Source organism: Bombina bombina, chromosome 10 (genome assembly GCF_027579735.1).
Source record: "Bombina bombina isolate aBomBom1 chromosome 10, aBomBom1.pri, whole genome shotgun sequence".
In the NCBI taxonomy this organism is placed as follows: Eukaryota; Metazoa; Chordata; class Amphibia; order Anura; family Bombinatoridae; genus Bombina; species Bombina bombina.
Window position 1 is genome coordinate 6,319,208 of NC_069508.1, and position 23,573 is coordinate 6,342,780.

The following is a 23,573-nucleotide window of genomic DNA, read 5'->3' on the forward strand; positions in this document are numbered from 1 at the left end:
CCTGTGACTACCCAAGCCCAGTCCCTCCGGGAAGAGACGCTTCCATGTTTGGGGTGGGGGCAGTACTGAGCCAAGTTGGAGCAGATGGCGGAGAACACCCCGTAGCTTACTTGAGCCGAAAGTTGTTGCCCCGGACATCCCCAAGCCGATCCGTTGGGATCAGACTGTGTATGCCGGCTTGGTTCTGGGGGAGCATTGTGGCAAACCTAGCCACTTCTGGACTATAACGTAAGAAAGGTTGTCTGTGACAGACCCTTCGGTCAGGACTGAAAGTGTTAACTTTATTTTCTAACCACAAGTGGCTGGCTCCAGCTACAATCTAATTAATGCTTAGCATTCTATTGTTTGATCACCCCCAGAGAGAAACGCCTAAGTGATAAGGAGAGTCAAGAGTGTCCTGTGGTTGAAGTGTTTAAGTAATATAATCCTATTGTATCATGTCAAGGGCGCTTCTCCCTTTTATCTAATGTACAACATTCTTTCCACCCCCATCTGGGGGGGGGGGGGGTCAAAAACCTGTATAAATCTGTATGCTGCCTTCAAATAAAGTGTTATTCTGTTTAAAACCTGAAAACTGGCTGGGTTGTGAACTGCTGATTCCCTATGCAGGACATTGTTCCCTGGTGTTAACCCTTGGTATCCGGTTGGTACCGTTACATTCAACATCTCAACAAATTTGTTGGCCGAAACTTCATCCCCTTTCCACAAAACCAGGATGTCGTCCACATAGCGCAGCCATAGGGCGACGTGAGCCTCCACCCATATATCTAATTCCTGGAAAACATCAACTGCTTCCCAGACGCCTAGATGTAAACAGGCATAGGTGGGGGCGCACGCCGCACCCATGGCTGTGCCTCTTAACTGTCTATAAAATTTGCCATCAAACATGAATATGTTTTTAGTTAACACAAATTCCAACAGTTTGAGTACTAAGGTAGTGTTGTCACTGTACTCTTCACCACGTAGTTTAAGGAAGTATTCAGCTGCTTCCAAGCCTACCTGATGTGAAATAGAAGAGTACAGTGACTCCACATCAAGAGTGAGCAGAAGCATGTCTGGCTCCATTTTTATCTTATCCAATTTTCTTAAAACATCCCCTGTGTCTTGCACATAGGAGGACAATTCAGTTAGGAAGGGACGTAGAAAAAAAATCTGCATATCTACTTATCCCTTCTGTAGGTCCCCCAATGCCCGACACTATGGGACGTCCCGGAGGATTAGTGATGCTTTTATTCAGCTTGGGGATGCAGTAGAAAGTAGGTACTACTGGGTGTGTCGGAGTTAGAAATTCAAATTCTTTTTTGGTTATTAGTCCTGACTCTTTTGCTTGCCTCAGGATGCTGAATAAATCATCACAGGATTTTTCATAAATTTGTCTTGTGACAACCTCATATTGTTCCCTTACACCAAGCTGTCTCAAGACTTCTTTCACATAGTCAGCCTGGTTAAGGATGGCAATATTACCGCCCTTATCGGATGGTTTGATCTGAATTTCTTTTTTACTCATCAATTCTTTTAAAGCTCTTCTCTCTTTTTTGCTTAAATTATCACTCACTATACCTGATACTCCTATATTACTTACATCTCTTTCCACACATTTAACAAAAGTATGGACACTAGGAGATAAGGACAGTTGGGGCATAAATTTGGACGTAGCTTTAAAATTTGATTTTTTGGGCTAACTCGTGCCCATATTAGTCTCCTCCTGTTCTTCTAATAAAGATACTAAATTTGCAACTACTTCAGCATCCTCACTCTCATCAGGGCTACTGCTCTGGGATCTGTTTCACCACAATTTTTTAAGTAAGATTTTCCTTGCAAAAAGGTTTAAATCTTTCACAAATTCGAATTTATCTAAACCATTAGAGGGACAGAATGATAATCCTTTGTTTAAAAGGTCAATATGTGCTATACTTAAACTAACTGTAGAGAGGTTAATTACTGACATTTCCTCTTCCATATTTGTTAGTTTGTATTTTCCCAGAATTGACTCTCCTTCCTCTGATTCCTGGTTGTCATTCGATACTGAGGACTGCTCCTGTATCTCCCTCCTCTGCTCCTTTGTCTCTGCCTGCTGGAAAAAGTTCGACCACCTCCCCCTCTTTCGTCTGCCTCCTCTCCGGGTCCTACCCCTAAAGGGATCCTCCCCTGTAGTGCAATTCTTATATTTTGGGGGCCATTCTCTAATTCATTCTCAGAGTTATCTGTGCCTGAGTCATACGCATATCTGGTGCTGTTATTATTTCTATATATATATATATATATATAGTTCCTTTCTTGAAATCATCCTGATCCCTGACCATTTTGCGCCTTTTTCTAAACTTAATTTCGCCTTGCAATCGCTCTAAGGTTTTTTGAGCCTCTTTGTTAAGTTTATCAAAGGCTGGGTCATTGGCATAAAGGTTTACCTGTTCATAAATTTTATTTGTCTCAATTTTACTTTCCTCCAATCTTTTTTCATCCTCATCAATCATTAATTGCATCAACTCCAAAGTGCATCGTGTTAATATTGCACTCCATTTTTGAATAAAGTCAGTGTTTGCTTCTACTCCTCTTAAATTTATACCTGGGTCTAGTCTGATCCTCAAACCTCTGGGGATCAATTCTTCTTTAACATACCTCTGTAAGCTAGCTAGCTCCCATTTGATTTTAAGTTCCTTAATTGCTTTTTTCTTATATTCCTTAAATGCTGAAAATACATCATTACTTTTTTCTTTTCTTTTTTTTTTCAATATTGGTTTCGTCAATATTGATAGAGGGTTTAAACGCTTCATCAATATCACTAACCCATTTCTCCTCAGTTAATTTAAATGCCATTTTGCTAGTATTCAGTTGCTCATATATGTTCTGAAAAACCCGTTATTTTGATATCATATCACAAACCTACTGTGTAATTTTGATTCTGATGCTCACCTAAAGAAATAAGGTCAAATGCAACTTATATGTTACGTGTTATGTTTCTAGGGATAGGGGGCACACACTGTGTGCCCCCTATCCCTAGAAACATATATATATATATATATATATGTATGTGTGTGTGTGTATATATATATATATATATATATATATATATATATATATATATATATATATATATATATATATATATACACACTGCTCAAAAAAATAAAGGGAACACTAAAATAACAAATCCTAGATCTGAATTAATTAAATATTCTAATGAAATACTTTGTTCTTTACATAGTTAAATGTGCTGACAACAACATCACACAAAAATTTAAAATAAGGAAATCAAAAATTTCAACGCATGGAGGTCTGGATTTGGAGTCACACTCAAAATTAAAGTGGAAAAAACACACTACAGGCTGATCCAACTTTGATGTAATGTCCTTAAAACAAGTCAAAATGAGGCTCAGTAGTGTGTGTGGCCTCCACGTGCCTGTATGACCTCCCTACAACGCCTGTGCATGCTCCTGATGAAGTGGCGGATGGTCTCCTGAGGGATCTCCTCCCAGACCTGGACTAAAGCATCTGCCAACTCCTGGACAGTCTGTGGTGCAACGTGAAGTTGGTAGATGGAGAGAGACATGATGTCCCAGATGTGCTCAATTGGATTCAGGTCTGGGGAACGGGCGGGCCAGTCCATAGCATCAATACCTTTGTCTTGCTGGAACTGCTGACACACTCCAGCCACATGAGGTCTAGCATTGTCTTGCATTAGGAGGAACCCAGGGCCAACCGCACCAGCATATGGTCTCACAAGGGGTCTGAGGATCTCATCTCGGTACCTAATGGCAGTCAGGCTACCTCTGGCGAGCACATGGAGGGCTGTGCGGCCCCCCAAAAAATGCCACCCCACACCATTACTGACCCACTGCCAAACCGGTTATGCTGGGGATGTTGCAGGCAGCAGAAAGTTCTCCACGGCATCTCCAGACTCTGTCACGTCTGTCACATGTGCTCAGTGTGAACCTGCTTTTATCTGTGAAGAGCACAGGGCGCCAGTGGCGAATTTGCCAATCTTGGTGTTCTCTGGCAAATGCCAAACATCCTGTACGGTGTTGGGCTGTAAGCACAACCCCCACCTGTGGACGTCGAGCCCTCATACCATCCTCATGGAGTCTGTTTCTGACCGTTTGAGCAGATACATGCACATTTGTGGCCTGCTGGAGGTCATTTTGCAGGGCTCTGGCAGTGCTCCTCCTGTTCCTTCTTGCACAAAGGCGGAGGTAGCGGTCCTGCTGCTGGGGTTGTTGCCCTCCTACGGCCTCCTCCACGTCTCCTGATGTACTGGCCTGTCTCCTGGTAGCGCCTCCATGCTCTGGACACTACACTGACAGACACAGCAAACCTTCTTGCCACAACTTGCATTGATGTGCCATCCTGGATGAGCTGCACTACCTGAGCCACTTGTGTGGGTTGTAGACTCCGTCTCATGCTACCACTAGAGTGAAAGCACCGCCAGCATTCAAAAGTGACCAAAACATCAGCCAGAAAGCATAGGAACTGAGAAGTGGTCTGTGGTCACCACCTGCAGAACCACTCCTTTATTGGGGGTGTCTTGCTAATTGCCTATAATTTCCACCTGTTGTCTATCCCTTTTGCACAACAGCATGTGAAATTGATTGTCACTCAGTGTTGCTTCCTAAGTGGACAGTTTGATTTCACAGAAGTCCGATTGACTTGGAGTTAAATTGTGTTGTTTAAGTGTTCCCTTTATTTTTTTGAGCAGTATATATATATATATATATATATATATATATATATATATATATATATATATATATATATATATATATATATATATATATATATATATATATATATATATATATATATATATATATATATATATATAGAGAGAGAGAGTACTGGTAAGGAAGGAGGGCACTCTCACAGGACTTCATACATAGAGTAATCTTTTATTATAGTTCTTAACAAAAGTGCATTGTCAACGTTTCGGCCTTTTCTTAGGCCTTCTTCAAGACAAATTTCATGATCTAAAAACATGAACAAAAAATTTAAAAAATTAAAATAAAATACATTGCAAATATATGATATCCAAATATACACCGAATTGTGATCCTCCACCAAGACAAACCAAGGTGGCCCAAGTGAAATTTAAAACCGCTTCAATTGAAGCAAAAAATCATGACAATCACCAACCAGGGGAGACGTGAACAGAAGATAATAGGATATTAAACCAGACAAAAGAAAAGAAGAACAACGAATGATACAGAGTATAGCAAAGAGAATGAAATAATAGCCAACAAAAAGAAAGAAAAAGACACACATATAGAATAACCATAGTCCCATTGGAATATAAGCATCCAGTATAAGTGGTATACTATATAACACCAATTAATAAGCGTAAATCAAAATGCACTGATCTAGGAACAAACCGTCATAGCGATAGTTCAACTAACAGGCAAAATAATTCAGGTAAAGCACGCCACAAGCTCAAGCTACTTTAACACACCATATGGATCCTAAATCTATGTTCATCTATTACATATAATCAGGACAATTGAGAGTAACTACAGCGGGTGCCATCCACTGGTCATTTACTCTGTTATCACTCCTCTATCAGGCAAAATCGTCACAACGGTGCACACCATATCAACCAAGATCCGTCATACAGTGACAGCAATAGTGTAACTGGCAACCACAAACCGCTGGTTAACAGACCCACAAGGCAGCCTTATATATCTCACCGCAATATTTACAACTGCTCATCTCGTAATCAAGTACACATACCAATCCGTGCAATATTTCACAAAGTGATTAGCCAACACGTATGTTACCGCTATACATCAATACTAAAAAGGCTCACCAATAACAGACATGTAAATACAAATATTATCATAGCCTTAGACCGCGGCGCAACCCGTATAGCAACCATCATCATATGCGTGTAAAGTAGAAGAAAAACCTCCTGGGCCATGGCCCTTCTTACCTGAGCTCGTGCGGAACACAGCGTCCGCGTTACACTCCTAGAATGACTGAGACATTAATGAAAAAACAGCCGCCAATTACGCCCTTAAAAAGGGGCGAGCGCACCCCCCGCAAAGGCCAATCACAACACGCGCCGCTGACACACCTCAGCTGGTCGCGCAACAGAGGCAAATGCATCACAGACCATACTACGCGTGTGACAGGTGGATAACCCAATTCAGTTCATAGCCACAAGTGCCGGCCACATAGCCCAGATCGTAAAAAGAAACACAGCCCAATATAGATATGTAACAGACCTCAGTGCACCATTCATGGTGTAAGGTCATTTCCCAGCCGCCAAAGACAGAAGGGTCCGGTATTCGTTATATTGAGGGCAGTGATACAACCCACGGCTGGAAATATATCCCAATTAAAGAAACCAAAATATTGGTAAAGGCAAAATATTGAACATACAGCCGCCACACCAGTGGCATATCCCATCAAACATAGAGTATTACCTAGTGATCAGAATGATCTATGGAACTAACCAATCATATCAAAACTATGTAATATACCTATGTACCTAGGGGTCATGAGCAAATTCAACTAGTCCGTGAGAGATAGTAATAGAACACCCCAAGTGGGGGCCTAGGGATAGCAGGAAACCACGTAAATCCAATACCCACTGCAAGTGTGCCCAGAGTGAAAAAGACATCAAAGAGGAAAACAAGTAGTGTAAATCAAAAGAATAAAGCATAGTCAATACTGGCATTTAAGCCATTTGGAGCAAGAGTGTTTAATCTATGGATCCATCTTGCTTCACTCCTGAGGAGTTCAGAGTTTCTGTCACCCCCCCGTTTCAAGGGTGCCACCCTATCGATGAGCATAGCCCTAAGGGTGGATACAGCATGACGTTGCTCCAGAAATGTCTTGCCACAGGCTGGTCCGAGTGGCCATCTTTTAAGGCCGCTCTAATAGCGCTCTTATGATTGGCGAGTCTCTCTCGAAACGGGGTGATGGTTTTGCCTACATAGAACAGTCCACATGGACAGGACAGTAGATAAACCACGAAATCAGATGGGCACGTTAGTCTGTGCCTTATTGCAAGGCTCTTATTGGTGGTGGGATGATGAAATCGTTCTCCTGTGATAAGGGAGCTGCAAGTCACGCAACTCCCGCACTTATAACATCCATTCTTAAGAGGTTTTAGCCACGTTTTCTCTTTCTTCCAAGGGTCAGTTCTCATCAAATGTGATTTGAGGCTTCTTCCACTTTTGTGCACCACCCTGGGAGGGGTTTTTTCTTTGAACGGTAGTGATTTATCTCCACTTATAAGCGGCCAGTTCTTATAGATCACCTTCCGCAATGCACCTGTGGCCGGAGTAAACCTGGTCACCAGGTTCAGGGTCAGTTCATCTTTGGTAGGGTCTTTACCCAATCCTCTGGCTACTAAACAACTTCGTTCCTGCTGTTTCACTTCTTCGAGGATTTTTTGCACCATTAGCGGATTATAACCTCTATTGAGGAATTTTATTTTCATCTCCTCAAGCTGGTGTAACATCATTTCATGGTCGGAGTTGTTGCGTATAACACGCATCAATTGGGACTTGACAATTCCCTTCTTGAGTTGAGGAGGGTGGTAACTGGTGAATTGTAGTAGTGTGTTTCTATCTGTGGGCTTGGAATATAAGGTCGTATTCAGTTTACATTCCCCAGCTCCCTCTGACTTAAAAATGCATAGATCAAGGAAGTGTATCTTATCACGACTGATCTCATGCTTGAACTTAACTGGGATCAGAAAGTCATTGAGTGATTCAATCCACCTCTCCAGATCTCCTATTGTTCCACCCCAGATGACCAGCAGGTCATCAATATACCTGCGGTATAGTAATAAATTTGGATTATCTTGGCTGAACACGTATTCCTCTTCGAACCATGACATAAACAGGTTCGCATAAGATGGGGCCAAGCTGGACCCCATAGCCGTCCCTACGATCTGAAGATAGAAGTGCTCCTCAAACCGAAAATAGTTGTGTGTCAAACACATCAACAACCAGTCCAGTAAGATTTCAACAGGGGGGCCCAGATATTCATCTGATTTCATCAGTGACTGTCTTACAGCCTCCACACCAAGATCATGTGGGATGATGGTGTAGAGGCTGTTGACGTCGAGTGTAACAAGATAGCATTCAGTCGGAAATGATCTCTCCTGAAGTAGATTGATGAGTTGGATCGAATCTTGTAGGAAAGCCCTTGTGTTCTTTACAATCCCCTGAAGGTGAAAGTCAATACATTTCGCCAGATTCTGGAACAATGATCCCACCGCTGATACAATAGGTCGCCCAGGTGGTTTACATGCATCCTTGTGGATTTTTGGGATCGAATAAATAATTGGGTACCTGGGAAAAGTTGGTACCAAAAAATCCCACAATGTCTGTTCAATGTAGCCCCCATTCAGGGCAAAAGTTAGACTGTCTTCTAGCTTTCTTTTGTAAGTCAAGGTAGGATTGGCGGTCAGCCTTTTGTAGGTGGTGTTATCATTCAATTGTCCCAGTAATTTGTCTCTATAATACTGGTAGTCCAGGATAACAATGGCACCCCCCTTGTCCGCTGGTCTGATCACTACGGAATCATCTTTCTTCAATCTTTGTAGGGCTGCCCATTCCTGTTTTTCAAGATTTGTTCTACATGTGCCCATATCACCAAGTTCATTGGAAATCTGCCGAGAGCAGACACTAGTGAATGTCTTAATAGTAGGATGCGTGTTCTTGGGTTCGAACCCGGATTTTATGATAAATCTATTGTCACCATCCAATGGCCTGGAATTCTTGAAATGGTTCTTAATCTTCAATGTTCTTTGCAGGCGGTGTATGTCCACCAAGTTGTCAAAAATATCCACACGTGGTGTGGGTACAGAGCTTAAACCCTTGCTGAGTAATTTAATCTCATCTTCATCCATGGGTCTATTACTTATGTTAATCACTACGTTTTCCATATCCATTAGTTTTTTCGCTGTTTTTTTCCACCACCCGCCCCTTCTAATGTACGGTCTGTGTCTGGGATGGGTGGTTTGCCGTTTTTTGCCGATGATTGTGGTTTGTTCTTTGATCTTGTCTTAACCTGTATTTGTGGTTTCACGGCATTAAGGTTACTGGTAGAAGACTCGGCTTCACTAGAGTCTCCCCCACTGGTGTCCACAGTGTTAGCCAGGGTGCGGGGTCTGCGGTCATTCCTTCTTTGTCTAAAAGGGGCATTTCTGCCTGATAGCCATTGATAGACTCTTCTTTCACGATAGTCCATCTCCACAGTGGCTAATTTCTTATTCTTGAAGTTGATTAGATCCTTTCTGTATTTATCCACCTGTGATGCCAGCTTACCCAGCCAGTCCTCGGTCTCATCCTCTTTCAGTACTCGTTCCTTATCCATCTGTACAGTATTTAATTCATCTACCACAGTGGCCTTGAGTCTTGCCACCTCCTCTATTACGAGCAATACCCAATCGAGGGAGCACTTATTGGCGATCTGGCACCATTTTCGACAGAATTCGGTGTTACTCCTGCCAATTGTGGGTGAATTTTTTACCCTAAATCCCCGCGGGATCATTTTCCTTTTATAGTAATCAGTTAGATAGCTGACGTGTAGCCTGTAGTCAACTTCTTTTAAGATTTAATAATTTGGTACATAGGTACATAGGTATATTACATAGTTTTGATATGATTGGTTAGTTCCATAGATCATTCTGATCACTAGGTAATGCTCTATGTTTGATAGGATATGCCACTGGTGTGGCGGCTGTATGTTCAATATTTTGCCTTTACCAATATTTTGGTTTCTTTAATTGGGATATATTTCCAGCCGTGGGTTGTATCACTGCCCTCAATATAACGAATACCGGACCCTTCTGTCTTTGGCGGCTGGGAAATGACCTTACACCATGAATGGTGCACTGAGGTCTGTTACATATCTATATTGGGCTGTGTTTCTTTTTACGATCTGGGCTATGTGGCCGGCACTTGTGGCTATGAACTGAATTGGGTTATCCACCTGTCACACGCGTAGTATGGTCTGTGATGCATTTGCCTCTGTTGCGCGACCAGCTGAGGTGTGTCAGCGGCGCGTGTTGTGATTGGCCTTTGCGGGGGGTGCGCTCGCCCCTTTTTAAGGGCGTAATTGGCGGCTGTTTTTTCATTAATGTCTCAGTCATTCTAGGAGTGTAACGCGGACGCTGTGTTCCGCACGAGCTCAGGTAAGAAGGGCCATGGCCCAGGAGGTTTTTCTTCTACTTTACACGCATATGATGATGGTTGCTATACGGGTTGCGCCGCGGTCTAAGGCTATGATAATATTTGTATTTACATGTCTGTTATTGGTGAGCCTTTTTAGTATTGATGTATAGCGGTAACATACGTGTTGGCTAATCACTTTGTGAAATATTGCACGGATTGGTATGTGTACTTGATTATGAGATGAGCAGTTGTAAATATTGCGGTGAGATATATAAGGCTGCCTTGTGGGTCTGTTAACCAGCGGTTTGTGGTTGCCAGTTACACTATTGCTGTCACTGTATGACGGATCTTGGTTGATATGGTGTGCACCGTTGTGACGATTTTGCCTGATAGAGGAGTGATAACAGAGTAAATGACCAGTGGATGGCACCCGCTGTAGTTACTCTCAATTGTCCTGATTATATGTAATAGATGAACATAGATTTAGGATCCATATGGTGTGTTAAAGTAGCTTGAGCTTGTGGCGTGCTTTACCTGAATTATTTTGCCTGTTAGTTGAACTATCGCTATGACGGTTTGTTCCTAGATCAGTGCATTTTGATTTACGCTTATTAATTGGTGTTATATAGTATACCACTTATACTGGATGCTTATATTCCAATGGGACTATGGTTATTCTATATGTGTGTCTTTTTCTTTCTTTTTGTTGGCTATTATTTCATTCTCTTTGCTATACTCTGTATCATTCGTTGTTCTTCTTTTCTTTTGTCTGGTTTAATATCCTATTATCTTCTGTTCACGTCTCCCCTGGTTGGTGATTGTCATGATTTTTTGCTTCAATTGAAGCGGTTTTAAATTTCACTTGGGCCACCTTGGTTTGTCTTGGTGGAGGATCACAATTCGGTGTATATTTGTATATCATATATTTGCAATGTATTTTATTTTAATTTTTTAAATTTTTTGTTCATGTTTTTAGATCATGAAATTTGTCTTGAAGAAGGCCTAAGAAAAGGCCGAAACGTTGACAATGCACTTTTGTTAAGAACTATAATAAAAGATTACTCTATGTATGAAGTCCTGTGAGAGTGCCCTCCTTCCTTACCAGTACTCTATACATTCTAATTGAAGGATTGCACCCAGGCATTGGAAACAGTTATGTAGATGGAGTGCTAGGCCACCAGCTACTATATATATATATATATATATATATATATATATATATATATATATATATTTTTTTTTTCTTCTTTTTTTAAGCATTTTAATTTGACTGAAAATGAGCCCTGCTCCTGTCCAGGAATCCATTACAGGCATATAGCAGTAGGGGTGAGGGGTTTCTCCTTTCAGAAATGCTGTGCCTTGCTGATATAAAATACATTGTAGATGCAGTTAAGTTAACCCAGCAGCAGAGGGGACTGCAGTTTTAGCCTTTTTGGGAGCCGTGGGGTTAACTGCATCTGCTATGTATTTAAGCTATTTGTCAGAGAGCAGGAGATTGCAGACATCCCTAGGGCGAAATATAAGTAAGTGGCTTTCTCTCCTCTTCATTCCTGCATGGGCTCTGCTTTTAGATTTCTAGATTGATCGGCTGCTTATGAGAACAGAAAGTGAAAGTGAAAGAGCCATTTTACAAATGTCTGCTAAAAGTAACCACTAGATGGAGCTGGTTTGCAAGAAATCACAAATAAATCAATGCATTACAGACACTTCTAAAGGTGTTTTTTATGTAGGAAAAAATTGTGACTCCTCGCGGTTTTAAAATCGCGGCGATTAATCGTGGTTTTAAATCGCATATGCGATTAATCGTGCAGCCCTAATATGTATAAACACATAGTAACACATAAATATATATGTATATACACACAGTAACACATAACTATATATGTATATTCACATACTAACACATAAATATATATGTATATACACATACTAACATAAATATATATGTATATACACATAGTAACACATAAATAAATATATATGTATATACACACAGTAACACGTAAATATATATGTATATACACATAGTAACACATAAATATATATGTATATACACATATTAACACATAAATATATATGTATATACACATAGTAACACATAAATATATATGTATATATACATAGTAACACATAAATATATATGTATATACACATACTAACACAGAAATATATATGTATATACACATACTAACACATAAATATATATGTATATACACATACTAACACATAAATATATATGTATATATACATAATAACACATAAATATATATGTATATACACATAGTAACACATAAATATATATACACATAGTAACACATAAATATATATGTATATACACATAGTAACACATAAATATATATGTATATACACATAGTAACACATAAATATGTATGTATATACACATACTAACACATAAATATATATGTATATACACATAGTAACACATAAATATATATGTATATACACATAGTAACACATAAATATATATGTATATACACATAGTAACACATAAATATATATGTATATACACATAGTAACACATAAATATATATGTATATACACATAGTAACATATAAATATATATGTATATACACATAGTAACACATAAATATATATGTATATATACACATAGTAACACATAAATATATATGTATATACACATACTAACACATAAATATATATGTATATATACACATAGTAACACATAAATATATATGTATATACACATACTAACACATAAATATATATGTATATACACATAGTAACACATAAATATATATGTATATACACATACTAACACATAAATATATATACACATAATAACACATAAATATATATGTATATACACATAGTAACACATAAATATATATACACATAATAACACATAAATATATATGTATATACACATAGTAACACATAAATATATATGTATATACACATAGTAACACATAAATATATATGTATATACACATAGTAACACATAAATATATATGTATATACACATATTAACACATAAATATATATGTATATACACATAGTAACACATAAATATATATGTATATACACACAATAACACATAAATATATATGTATATACACATAGTAACACATAAATATATATGTATATACACATACTAACACATAAATATATATGTATATACACATACTAACACATAAATATATATGTATATACATACTAACACATAAATATATATGTATATACACATAGTAACTAGTGATGTTGCGAACCTAAAATTTTGCATTCGCGAACGGCGAACGCGAACTTCCGCAAATGTTCGCGAACGGGCGAACCGCCATAGACTTCAATAGGCAGGCAAATTTTAAAACCCACAGGGACTCTTTCAGGCCACAATAGTGATGGAAAAGTTGTTTCAAGGGGACTAACACCTGGACTGCGGCATGCCGGAGGGGGATCCATGGCAAAACTCCCATGGAAAATGACATAGTTGATGCAGAGTCTGGTTTTAATCCATAAAGGGCATAAATCACCTAACATTCCTAAATTGTTTGGAATAACGTGCTTTAAAACATCAGGTATGATGTTGTATCGATCAGGTAGTGTAAGGGTTACACCCGCTTCACAGTGACAGACCAAACTCCCCGTTTAACGCACCGCACTGCATTATTCTAGGGCCAAAGGGAATCACAGCACCATGACCACGACGGCCCCTGCGGGGTGGCCTGCCTCTGCCTGTCATTTTTTTTCTCGATTAGTGGTACTATGCGTGCAAGCTACTGTGACAACAGATATGAGTGGCACTGCTATTTCTGAACAAAGGGGATCCCAGAGAAGCATTTACAACCATTTGTGCCATAATTGCACAAGCTGTTTGTAAATAATTTCAGTGAGAAACCTAAAGTTTGTGAAAAAGTTGACTATTTTTTTTAATTTGATCGCATTTGATGGTGAAATGGTGGCATGAAATATACCAAAATGGGCCTAGATCAATACTTGGGGTTGTCTACTACACTACACTAAAGCTAAAATTAACCCTACAAGCTCCCTAATTAACCCCTGCACTGCTGAGCATAATACATGTGTGGTGCGCAGCGGCATTTAGCGGCCTTCTAATTACCAAAAAGCAATGCCAAAACCATATATGTCTGCTATTTCTGAAAAAAGGGGATCCCAGAGAAGCATTTACAACCATTTGTGCCATAATTGCACAAAATGTTTGTAAATGATTTCAGTGAGAAACCTAAAATTTGGAAAAATGTAACGTTTTTTTTTATTTGATTGCATTTGGCGGTGAAATGGTGGCATGAAATATACCAAGATGGGCCTAGATCAATACTTTGGGTTGTCTACTACACTAAAGCTAAAATTACCCCAAAAAGCTCCCTACATGCTCCCTAATTAACCCCTTCACTGCTGGACATAATACACGTGTGGTGCGCAGTGGCATTTAGCGGCCTTCTAATTATCAAAAAGCAACGTCAAAGCCATACATGTCTGCTATTTCTGAACAAAGGGGATCCCAGAGAAAAATGTACAACCATTTATGCCATAATTGCACAAGCTATTTGTAAATAATTTCAGTGAGAAACCTAAAGTTTGTGAAAAAATTTGTGAAAAAGTGAAAAAAAATTTTTATTTGATCACATTTGGTTGTGAAATGGTGGCATGAAATATACCAAAATGGGCCTAGATCAATACTTTGGGATGTCTTCTAAAAACATATATACATGTCAATGGCTATTCAGGGATTCCTGAAAGATATTAGTGTTCTAATGTAACTAGCGCTAATTTTGAAAAAAAATGGTTTGGAAATAGCAAAGTGCTACTTGTATTTATGGCCCTATAACTTGCAAAAAAAGCAAAGAACATGTAAACATTGGGTATTTCTAAACTCAGGACAAAATTTATAAACTATTTAGCATGGGTGTTTTTTGTGGTTGTAGATGAGTAACAGATTTTGGGGGTCAAAGTTAGAAAAAGTTTTTTTTTTTCCATTTTGTACTCATATTTTATAAAAAAAAATTTTATAGTAAATTATAGGATATGATGAAAATAATTGTATCTTTAGAAATTCCATTTAATGGTGAGAAAAACTGTATATAATATGTGTGGGTACAGTAAACGAGTAAGAGGAAAATTACAGCTAAACACAAACACCGCAGAAATGTAAAAATAGCCCTGGTCCCAAACGGACAGAAAATGGAAAAGTGCTGTGGTCATTAAGGGGTTAATGTACACTACTGTTACACCAGATATGAGTTGCACTGGTGTGACACTGTGCCCTGGCAGGCAAGTGTTGTTTTTTTTAAATGTACACTACTGTTACACCAGATATGAGTGGTGGCACTGGGCAAGTGGGCACAGTTTACGCTGTGAGCCTGACACACACGCTGGCAGGCAGGCAGGCAACTGCAATTAGATTACACAGGAAAAAAAAAAAAGCAGACTGATGTTCTAGCCCTAAAAAGGGCTTTTTGGGGTGTTGTCCTTACAGCAGAGATCAGATGAGTCCTTCAGGACTGTAGTGGACACTGAATACACTAGCCTAGCTATAGATTTCCCTATTAAATCAGCAGCAGCTACACTGTCCCTCCTCTCACTAAGAATGCAGCTTCCAAATGAATCTAAAATGGATGCTGTCCAGGAGGTGGGAGGGTCTGGGAGGGAGGGTCTGCTGCTGATTGGCTGGAATGTGTCTGCTGACTGTGAGGTACAGGGTCAAAGTTTACTCAATGATGACGAATAGGGGGGGGGATCGAACATCGCATATATTCGCGACATCACTAATAGTAACACATAAATATATATGTATATACACATAGTAACACATAAATATATATGTATATACACATACTAACACATAAATATATATGTATATACACATAATAACACATAAATATATATGTATATACACAATAACACATAAATATATATGTATATACACAATAACACATAAATATATATGTATATACACAATAACACATAAATATATATGTATATACACATAGTAACACATAAATATATATGTATATACACATAGTAACACATAAATATATGTATATACACATAGTAACACATAAATATATATGTATATACACATAGTAACACATAAATATATGTATATACACATAATAACACATAACTATATATGTATATACACATACTAACACATAAATATATATGTATATACACATAATAATAACACATAAATATATATGTATATACACATAGTAACACATAAATATATATGTATATACACATAGTAACACATAAATATATATGTATATACACATAGTAACACATAAATATATATGTATATACACATAGTAACACATAAATATATATGTATATACACATAGTAACACATAAATATATATGTATATACACATAGTAACACATAAATATATATGTATATACGCATAATAACACATAAATATATATGTATATAAGCAAGCATATTAACACATATATATGTATATAAGCAAGCATATTAACACATATATATGTATGTATATAATCATATATATATATATATATATATATATATATATATATAGAGAGAGAGAGAGATATTTAAAAATGCTGCCTTCGCTGCGCTACTTACGCCCTCGCTGTGCTTAAAGGGACAGTAAAGTAAAAAAAAATCTTTCATGATTTAAATAGGGCATGTCATTTTAAACAACTTTCCAATTTACTTTTATTACCAATTTTGCTTTGTTCTTTTGGTATTCTTAGTTGAAAGCTAAATCTAGGAGGTTCATGTGCTAATTTCTTAGACCTTGAAGACTGCCTCTAATCTGAAAGCATTTTGACGGTTTTTCACCACTAGAGGGCGTTAGTTCATGTGTTTCATATAGATAACATTGAGCTCAGGCATGTGAAGCTCCTAGGAGTCAACACTGATTGGCTAAAAATGCAAGTCTGTCAAAAGAACTGAAATAAGGGGGCAGTTTGCAGAGGCTTAGATACAAGGTAATCACAGAGGTAAAAAGTGTATTATAACTGTGTTGGTTATGCAAAATTGAGGAATGGGTAATAAAGGGATTATCTACCTTTTTAAACAGCAACAATTCTGGTGTTTACTGTCCCTTTAAGTTCTGTGCTGTTTCTGACGGCATCAGAACAAGGCTCCTATTGGAGCCTACGAAAGCACGCTGTTGTGAGCGCAATGCTTCCCAGCAATGCAAACGTGATCTTGCGTTTCCATTGCGCTTAACTTGTAATACCAGCGCACATTAGCACAAGCGATATTTAGCTAGATCTTAGTGTTTTACTTAATGAAAAGAAGTAAGGGATACGACCAAAAAAAAAAAATTAATCTACTGAAATAATAAATAAAATCATGGACACCTGCCAGTATGATAATATGTTAGCTGTAAGGAGGACAATGTATAATGCACTTCACTGTTCACCTCCTGTCTCTTCTGCTTCCACAGCTGGTCTTGGCAGGACGGGAACTCTGATCGCCTGTTACATCATGAAACACTACAGATTTACACATGCTGAGGCTATTGCATGGATCAGGATATGTCGGCCCGGCTCTATTATTGGACCTCAACAGCACTTCCTGGAAGAGTGAGCACCATACATGTGTTTTTCTCCGCTTCATAACCCAGTACCCAGACATATATATATATATATATATATATATATATATATATATATTTCTAATGACACGATGAGTCCACAAATCATCTAATTACTATTGGGAATAACACTCCTGCCCAGCAGGAGGCGGCAAAGAGCACCACAGCAAAGCAGTTAAATATCACCTCCCTTCCCTCCCACCCCAGTCATTCTCTTTGCCTACGTTAGAGCAAGGAAGTGGTAAAGTTAGATGCTAGTAAAAGATCTTCAATCAAGAGTTTATTATTTTTTAGTAGTACAAGATTGTGCTGCTTTGTTCTAGGGTGTAGCCATAGTCCATATCAGTCTCTTCAGTAGAGCAGTGGTGGCTTTAAAGCAATGGGAACTTGTGAGACATAATTCTCACTGCGCCTCCCATGTAATTTATGCTGCCCTAATCCTGATAGTCTGAATAGCATTACTCAGACCTTATCTTTTATCCACAGGGCTATGTGAGGGAGAGGACCTCTCAAACCTCGTGAGCTGCCTTGCTGTCTGGCAGATTTAAGAGGTAAGTGCTGATTTTTAATCTGGGTCTGGGTAAAAGGATCTCAGGAAGTGGAGCACTTTATTTCCTTGGGACAAAGACCTCCTATAGATAAAAAGAGACTTTATGGCAGCACTTTTTAAGCAGGCACTTGGGCGGTTAAATAAATAGATAGAAGGCTCTGTGTATGGTGGTTTTTCACTACTCCCGGTGGCTTAACTTTAACATAAAAAGCCGACCGGGAGATTATTTTCTAAAACCCCCACAATGGGTGGAGCTATGTGTGGCGCCAATTCGGGTTGTGCGCCACTTTCTCAGTACTTCCTGTTGTCGGAAGAAACAAGAGGGTCATTAATAAGTCCTCAGAGTGTTTCTTGGAAATTGAATGCTTGAACACAGGCGTTAAGACCGGACAGCGCTTTGTGATAACTTCTAAACAGCTGAGTTCCGGATCTTCTTCTGAGGGGACTGTATCTGTGTCAGAAGGGCAGGTAGGCACCTCAGCAAAGTTAAGCTGAGGTGTAGAGGTGTTCTGCAGTATTTAAACAAATATTTTGATGTTCCTTCCTCTGTAGCGGTTTTTCCTGTACCAGACCGAGCTTCTGAGATCATTGCTAAGGAATGGGAGAGACTGGGTATCCCTTTTTCTCCATCTCCTATATTTAAAAAGATGTTTCCCATAGCTGACTCTATCAAGGAGGCTTGGCAAACAGTACTCAAGATGGAAGGGGCTGTTTCCACTCTGGCCAAGAGAACTACTATTCCCATAGAGGATAGTTGTGCCTTTAAAGATCCTATGGACAAAAAATTAGAGGGGTTACTCAAGAAGATGTATGTACACCAAGGTTTACAATGGCAACCTGCTGTGTGCATTGCTACCATCACTAGTGCGACAGCATATTGGTTTGATGTGTTGTCTGATGCTATTAGGACAGACACTCCCTTTGATGAGATCCAGGATAGAATAAAAGCCTTTAAGTTGGCTAATTCCTTTATTACTGATGCTTCCCTACAGGTTATCCAACTGGGAGCAAAGATCTCAGGTTTTGCTGTTCTAGCCCGCAGAGCCTTATAGTTAAAACCTTGGTCTGTGGATGTGTCATCGAAGTCTAAACTTTTTTTTTTTTTTTTTTATAATTTTTATTTAGGTTCACCAAACAGTACATAACATACAAAGTACAAAGTAAGACATATAAGCATAAGGTCAAATTTTATACAAGTAGGAATATTCGATACCTCATCTTATCATGGAACACAATACTGATTGTCTATATTCTTAGACGTGAGTACATAATGAGAAAGCTTTCTTTTTAATAGCTAGAGCCACTTTTGGACCCTTCCAAAATCTAAAACCTATAGAAGGCAAATGGTAAACAGGGGACCACTCTTGGAACCCGTCTGAGGGTAGAACCTTATTTTATTATTTTGTTCTTTGCTATCAGGGAAACTCGAGAGGCCACTCACGTGCCAAACATTTATTTCTATATGTACTCTTATGTAGGACGATGTAAAGACCTAGAAGTTGCAGTACATTTAAGTTACGTAAGCAAGGTCTATTTATCTTCAGAACCAATAACTATATAGATACAAAATCCTCTTCTTCCTCTGGGAGCAATACATAAATATGACTATAAGCAATACAATTATGAGGTAACAGAAATTGGTTACTGTGACAGATAGCATATTTTCTACCTCCCAAGTGTAATAAGGCCTCCCCAGGACCTTGGATATCAACTATTTTAGATATAGGAGGTTTATTTAAATGGTAGGGCCACTTTAAATACTCGTTCCCCATTACCTAACAGTATCTGCAAAGATAAATACATTCAAAGGGCACATTGAATAAACTCCTGGATCCCACCCCTGGGCTTAACAAGGCCTCTCTTGGACCTTTGATACTAACTATATAAAAGACGGGAGGTTTATTAAGATGATAGGGCCACTCTTGGACCCCAGACTGCTATAAGTGTTACAACAGAAAAAGGAAAAATTCAGCTTCCATATTGATAATAGTACTATAAACGTATAGGAGATACCTCTCTAAAGCATGTGGCACCCTCTGTATAACAAACTACTATAGAAACCTACAGCTATCTGATAACCACAATTTCTTTCTAACATTATTTAAGCAGCATACATATAGGGCATATGTTAAATAATCTTGACCCTCCGAAAAGATAAAATAACTAAAGGCATCACTAAAAAACTGAGTTGCAAATGGTTAACAGTAAAGTAAACTGAGGGTTGTTACAAGGGATAGATCACTCTTGGGCCTATGTCTTTCAATCACATAGAATACACAAGTACATTTGCACATGTCGGGCATAATTCACAAGTAAAAAACAGTATGCAGAAATCTGAGGCCTCATCAGTATATAGGATTACAACAAAACCTTATAGGCAACAAAATTATGAGAGAACTAATTATCTCTAAAGGACATTTCTAGGGACTGTAGTGTGGCCCTGTGAAATCTATTGGTTTAGAAAGATTCCCACATATGTTGGCATAATTACACATTGAAAAGAAATGAAATGCCTAAAACCAGGACCCGCCTCATTAGCAGTGTAATACATATAATAAGACAATGCTATCCAATAACAAACAGATAGCTAGGTCCATCATTGAATGCTTTAGTGCTGGGAATATATGGAGCTATCTAGTAATCATTACAGACAGCTATGGTGCATTAACATTATATGGCTATGTACATATGACTAATTATTTAGGGCAAAAGAAAAAAGTACTGTCCTGGAGAAAGCATCACACAATAATCAGAGATGTCGACTAGTTCTGAATATATAACTGTATCTACAGTGCAGATAATACCCCTCTAAAAGGTAATATAAAATGGGAAAAATAAAAAGTTATACACTTTAAGTCCTCTTCAGAGATCTACATACATGCTCCACAAGTCCTATGCCTTTAGTAGTTCCTTTAGGTAAATTCTCAGGCCCAAAGGCCGTCATTCATATATACTAATATCCAGGATAGATTATGAGCAGAACCTTTATTCATCTACTGGGACAGGGCATACAATTTTACCCCACACCAGTCCGGTCTCCCATACCAGCTTCAATATTGTACCGGGAGTGAAAAACCCAATCTCCAGATGTACCACAACGCCAGACATGCATAATCTGCCTGAATGCTGCTCTCACCCACAGATACCGAGCAGCAGGTATCAGAGGTTGAGTCCGTCGATCATCTTCTAAGCTGTGGCGCATCGGGACACTCCCCACACCCTTCAAAAAAAGGTAGCTCAACCTCGATATCTGTATTTCCTTACATTTGTTCTCTGCCACCAGCACCCCAAAGTGCGCACTTCCTCTAACCTCCCTCAAAGAGTAGGCCGCGTCTCCACCGCTAGAAATCCAGGTAGGTGTCAAGCTTTCAGAAACTCTCATCTGATCACAGGCTAATTCTACCACAGTCGCAGGAAAGCCTGTGTCAGGTTGCGCTACACTTCGCACTCTAGAAGCCTCTGCTGTCACCTTTCTCCGGTCCTCGGATACTTTAATTTCAGAGTGGGCACACTCCATACAGGCCAAGAAAGAGTCAAATCTAGCGCACATTATGCGCTCATGTTCAGCCAACAACTTCTGCATGGTCACAAGTATGCCCGACATGTTGAAACTGCAAAGGTTACAGTGATGATAAGAAAGAAAAGAGAATTTACTTTATTCTCCTATTACCCGGTTGCCCGGGGGGGGGGGGTGTTAAGGTTTTCCTCCACGAGGCCGCCTAAAACCTCAACGGTCCAGTCTGCGAGACTCTTCAGTAAACAAAATTAGTATTGCCCAGTCCAGCTAGTTAGCTCTCTTGCATATAATGAAAGTTATCGCTGGATGGCATCAGAAAAGTTAGGTATCCTGGCGGAAAGCATATCCTATAGATTAAGCTCCCAGATTAGCAGCCATCTTCTGCTAAAGCCTGGACACGCCCCCCCGAAGTCTAAACTTTTATTGATTCCTTTAAAGGGAAAGACCTTGTTTGGACCGGGCTTGACGGAAATAATCTCTGATATTACGGGAGGAAAGGGTCATCTTCTTCCTCAAGATAAGAGAAACAAGCAAAAGGGACGTCGGAGTAATTTTCGTCCTTTTGAAATTTCAAGGGAAATTCTTCCTCTTCCAAGCAAGATCAGTCTAAATCTACCTGGAGACCCAATCAGTCTTGGAAGAAGGGAAAACAATCCAAGAAGCCTGCTATTGAATCAAAGACCGCATGAAGGGCCTACCCCCGATCCGGGACCAGATCTTGTAGAGGGCAGGCTTTCCTTCTTCGCTCAGACTTGGGTTCGAGACGTTCAGGACCCCTGGGCAGTAGACATAGTGTCCCAGGGATACAAACTAGAGTTCAAAATGTTCCTCCCAGAGGCAGGTTTCTGCTTTCAAGGTTATCTGTAGACCAGACAAAAAGAGAGGCGTTCTTACACTGTGTAAGAGACCTCTCCGACCTGGGAGTGATAGTTCCTGTTCCGATGCAGGAACGGGGTCTGGGGTTTTATTCCAATCTGTTCGTGGTTCCCAAAAAAGAGGGAACCTTCAGGCCAATTTTTGATCTCAAAAGTCTAAACAAATTTCTCAGAGTACCGTCCTTCAAGATGGAAACTATTCGTTCCATTCTCCCTTTGGTCCAAGAGGGTCAATTTATGACAATAGTGGATTTAAAGGATGCTTACCTGCATGTTCACATTCACAGGTATCATCACAAGTTTCTAAGGTTTGCTTTTCTAGACAAACACTTCCAATTCATGGCTCTTCCTTTTGGTCTTGCCACAGCTCCCAGAATTTTCTCAAAGGTTCTGAGATCTCTGTTGGCGGTGCTTTGATTACGGGACATTGCAGTGGCACCCTATCTGGACGACATACTGGTCCAAGCGCCATCCTTACAACAAGCAAGGTCCCACACAGAAATGTTGTTATCCTTCCTGCAATCTCACGGATGGAAGGTAAATTTGGAAAAGAGCTCGTTAGTTCCAAATGCAAGGGTAACTTTCTTGGGAATCATAAGACAGTAGATTCCCTATCGATGAAGATTTTTCTGACAGAAGTCAGGAAATCAAAGATTTTCGATTCTTGCCCAGTGCTTCAGTCCGCTCCTCGGCCATCTGTGGCTCAGTGCATGGAGGTAATCGGGCTGATGGTGGCGGCAATGGACATCATCCCGTTCTCTCGTTTCCACCTCAGACCTTTGCAGCTAAACATGCTCAGTCAATGGAACGGAGATTATGCAGATTTGTCTCCACGAATACTACTGGAGCAGGAGACAAGGGATTCTCTTCAATGGTGGTTGTCTCAGGATCATCTCTCCCAGGGAACCTGCTTTCGCAGACCCTCTTGGGTGATTGTGACAACAG

General features: G+C 39.3%; 1 protein-coding gene across 1 annotated transcript in view; it reads left to right on the top strand.

Annotated features, from left to right (window-relative positions):
• Positions 1-23,573, top strand: part of CDC14A (cell division cycle 14A) — a 202,902-nt gene that overhangs the window by 127,173 nt on the left and 52,156 nt on the right. The window contains 1 exon segment of the mRNA XM_053693735.1: positions 17,537-17,675. Coding sequence (XP_053549710.1) covers positions 17,537-17,675 — 139 coding nt within the window.